Here is a 4,552-nt window from a genome sequence, read left to right on the forward strand (position 1 = left end):
TTTGGTTTAACTAATGCACCTAGCACGTTCATGCGGCTTATGAATCATGTTCTGCGAAATCTCATTGGAAAATTCGTTGTCGTTTACTTTGACGATATCTTAGTTTACAGCAAGAGTTTAGTAGAGCATGTTAAACATTTACGTTGTGTTCTTGACATACTGCGAGGCGAGAAATTATACGCTAACCTTAAGAAATGCACCTTTTGCACTGATAAGGTTGTTTTCCTAGGATTTGTTGTCAGTTCACAGGGCATACACGTCGATGAGGAAAAGATAGAAGCCATCAAGAGTTGGCCAACTCCTAAGTCCACCAGTGAGGTTCGAAGTTTTCATGGCTTGGCAGGATTTTATCGGCGTTTTGTCAAAGACTTCAGCACCATAGCTGCCCCATTGACGGAAGTGATTAAAAAGGATAACAAGTTTCGTTGGAGAGAAGCGCAAGAGAAGGCATTCCAAACATTAAAAGGGAAGTTGATCGACTCTCCACTCTTGACTCTACCTAATTTCCAGAAAACATTTAAGATCGAATGTGATGCTTCTGGTGTAGGAATTGGTGCGGTGCTGATGCAAGAACGGATGCCAGTCGCATACTTCAGTGAAAAGTTGAACGGAGCTCAATTGAATTATTCGACGTGTGACAAAGAGATGTATGCAGTGGTGAGGGCTCTGCAAACGTGGCAACACTACTTGTGGTCGAAGGAGTTCGTGATTCACACCGATCATGAATCGCCAAGTACCTAAAGGGACAACACAAGTTGAGTCGAAGACACGCCAAGTGGGTAGAATTCATTGAAATGTTTCCTTATGTTATCCGACATAAGCAAGGTAAGGAAAACATTGTGGCTGATGCATTGTCTAGACGATACACGTTGTTAACTTCTTTGGATGCGAGAATGCTAGGGTTTGAACATATTAAGGAGTTGTACGAATCTGATCAGGAATTCCAAGATGTGTTCAAGGCATGTGAAAAGGTTGCAAGTGGAAAATATTATCGGTTTGAAGGATATTTATTCCGTGAGAATAAACTTTGTGTGCCTAACTGTTCTATGCGAGATTTGCTTGTTCAAGAGGCTCATGGAGGAGGTCTCATGGGACATTTTGGAGTGGCCAAGACCTTGTCAACTTTGCAGGAACACTTCTATTGGCCAAATATGAAGAGAGATGTTGAACGGGTGTGTGGAAGATGCATGAAGTGCAAGAAGGCGAAATCCAAGGTACAACCCAATGGTATGTATACGCCTTTACCGATTCCGAGTGCACCATGGATTGATATTTCAATGGATTTCATTGTTGGGTTGCCTAGAACTAGGACAGGGAAGGATTCTGTGTGTGTTGTGGTTGATAGATTTTCGAAAATGGCACATTTTATCCCTTGTCATAAAACCGATGATGCATCCCATATTGCGGTTTTGTTCTTTCGAGAAATTGTTCGGTTGCATGGCATGCCTAGGACGATTGTTTCGGATAGAGATACTAAGTTCCTAAGTTACTTTTGGAAGACTCTATGGGGAAGATTAGGGATTAAGCTACTCTTTTCGACGACTTGTCATCCACAAACCGATGGACAAACGAAAGTGGTGAATAGGACTCTTTCTACGTTGTTGCGTGCTTTAATTAAAAAGAACCTTAAAACGTGGGAAGACTGTCTACCGCATGTTGAGTTTGCATATAATCGATCTGTGCATAGTGCTACGCGTTACTCGCCTTTTGAAATCGTTTACGGTTTTAATCCACTAACACCATTGGATCTTTCGCCATTGCCGATGAGCGAAATGACTAACCTTGACGGAAAGAACAAGGCTATGTTTGTAAAACAGATTCATGAACCGGCCCGCAAGAATATTGAGTGACGCACGGAGCAATACGCTAAGCAAGCAAACAAAGGGCGCAAGGAAGTTACGTTCGAGCCAGGAGACATGGTGTGGATTCATATGCGCAAGGAAAGGTTTCCAAATCAAAGGAAGAGCAAGCTTATGCCGAGGGGAGATGGACCATTCAAAGTTCTCGAACGAATCAACAACAATGCCTATAAGATTGAACTTCCAGGTGAGTACAACATTAGCTCTACGTTTAATGTTGCTGACTTAGCTCGTTTTGATGCAGATGATAATTCGGATTTGAGGGAAAATCCCTTTCAAGAGGAAGGGAATGATGAGGACATCGGGAAGCACGGGAGAGACGACAAGAGAACGGGAGTAGGAGATTCTCAAGCGGATCAAAAGGAGCTCTTAGAACAGAAATTGAAGAGTGACGGTCCCATGACTCGCGCTAAGGCAAAGAGATTGAAGGAAACATTTACAATGCTACTTCAAGAAGAGTTTGGGCTTCAAAATCAAATGGGATCAGCCCAAACTCAAGCCTATGCTTTGGTTAACTTACTTGGGGCCCAAATCAGCCCAAATGAAGTAAAATAAGCCCAAAAAAGTGCTTGAAAAACATGGAAGAAAAGGAGCTACGAATTCTGGTCATTGTGCAATAAATGTGGTCATTTTTTGACTACATTGGAACTATAATTGCCTTGTTTTTAGTCTTCTTTATTTTCAGCAAACTCTTTTATTTTTCTTAGTTTTTCAATGTTTCTTTCCTTATAAAAAGGGAGCATCTATCATGTAAAACTCAGATTATTGAATTGAGAGGTTTCTTCTTATGTTCTTGAGTACTAACTCTAAACTTCGTAAGGTTTGAGGTAGTGTTCTTTTGACTTATCAAACACTTTTACCACCAGGTGTTTGTGGCGTCTTCGCTAGTTTCAAAGGTTCTCTAACCGGGTCTGGATTGGGTTTAGGGCGTTCTTGTGACTGAAACAAGTCCTAGGTTCGGTTCACGTGTCATTAGTGGGTTGTTGAACATCCATCTACTATCCTTTTTACCTAATTCTGAGATTCGTCGATCCGGGTTCGTATCATTTGGTATTGTGGAGGACTCATTGTTTTGTACTTCAGTATTCGAATTTAGCGATGGATTGAACATAGATATTGGTTATGAGTTTGATAATAAGCAAGACGCACCAGAATATATACGAAAGGGTTCAGTTAAGGCTTGTTTCAGCTATGTTACACTGAAGTCTGACAAGAAGTTGTGGGAAATAAGATGCAAGTTTGCTGGATCAGGTTGTAACTGGAAATTGCGCATCGCATCGCTCCCGAGTTCGAATCGTTTTAGCGTAAGAACACACAATCCAATTCACAGATGCAGACCTGTTTCAGAATCAAAAGAAGCTATGAAGGGTTCATCGAATTTGGTTAGAGATTATTTGAAGGAAGAATATGCTGGGATCCTGGAAACTCCTGCTGCCCCAGAATTAGTACGACGAATGAAAACCAAGTACGGGGCAACTGTTTCGTATTTGATGGCATTGTGAGGAAAGCACAGTGTTGAAAAAGAGATTCGCGGTAATCATGTCGATCATTACATGAGGCTTTCTGGGTGGATGTCCATGCTGAGAGAAAGAAATCCTGGATCCATAGTGCGTCTTGAGTTGGACAATGATCAGAAAAGTTTCAAGTACCTATTTATCGCGTTAAGTGCAACTATAAAAGGATGGAAGTATATGCGTAAAGTTGTTGCTGTTGATGCGACATTTTTGACAAGCGAATATAAGGGAGCATTGGTCGTGGCAACCGCGCAAGATGGAGAACATCACCAATATCCTTTAGCATGGGGTGTGATCGATAGAGAGAAAGACGCTTCATGGAGGTGGTTTATGAATAGGTTGAGCGAAGTAATACCGGATGGACCTGATGTGGTTGTGATATCCGATAGACATAAAAGTATAATGAAAGCTGTGAGAGAAGTATATAAACAAGCTGATCATGGTTTTTGTGCAAGGCACATATCGCAAAACTTGAAATCACATATTAATAGGGGAGCCGGAAGAAAGGGTTCAAGAGGTGAAACCGTGGCTAAATTGTTTTTTAAATGTGCATCGGAATACAGGGAGAAGGAGTTTGAAGAATTGTACTCTGATTTCAAGAACAGGTATGAATTTAGTGACCAGTGGGACCAATTGGACCAGTGTGATTTTCTCAACGGTGTGACCACTGGGACCAATTGGACCAGTGTGATTTTCTCAACGATGTGACTTGAGTAAACTGATGTGAATATCTCATGATTTTCAGGTATCCCAAAGCGGCGGAGTACATGCAAAAAGAAGAACTTGCTCCGGAGAAGTGGGCAAGGTGTAAATTTCGGACTGAAAGATATAACTTATTAACCACCAATGGTGCCGAATCAATCAACTCCGTTTTGAAGAAGGCCAAAAGGTATCTGCTACTCAGTCTGCTTGATATTTGTGTCTCGAAGACGGTAGAATGGTTCAGTAGGTACAGGGTGGAAGCATGTGGTGCTGATGATTCTCAAAAGCTAACTCCGTATTGTTGGTTGTAATGCTCTAGGATGATCCATGAATGACATTTTGACTTTGTATTGATTCATTGATTTATGAATGCATTACATTCCCGTTATATGATTGGCATGTTTGTTATATTTCGGCATCCTTGAATCATTATCGAATGATTCTAAACACCCTGGTCAGTTATCATTGTGGGAGCAA

The 4,552-nt window shown here is 41.3% G+C and overlaps 1 protein-coding gene across 1 annotated transcript in view; it reads left to right on the forward strand.

Moving 5' to 3' along the window:
* LOC109116750 overlaps nucleotides 1–3,361 on the forward strand; it is a 6,021-nt gene extending 2,660 nt beyond the window's left edge. The window contains 6 exon segments of the mRNA XM_019202724.1: nucleotides 127–727; nucleotides 730–868; nucleotides 980–1,763; nucleotides 1,917–2,046; nucleotides 2,104–2,253; nucleotides 2,943–3,361. Of these exon segments, the coding sequence (XP_019058269.1) occupies nucleotides 127–727; nucleotides 730–868; nucleotides 980–1,763; nucleotides 1,917–2,046; nucleotides 2,104–2,253; nucleotides 2,943–3,361 (2,223 nt within the window).
* Nucleotides 3,362–4,552: the final 1,191 nt, after the last annotated feature.

The sequence above is a fragment of the Tarenaya hassleriana genome, unplaced genomic scaffold (assembly GCF_000463585.1).
Source record: "Tarenaya hassleriana unplaced genomic scaffold, ASM46358v1 Cleome227, whole genome shotgun sequence".
Taxonomy (NCBI): Eukaryota; Viridiplantae; Streptophyta; class Magnoliopsida; order Brassicales; family Cleomaceae; genus Tarenaya; species Tarenaya hassleriana.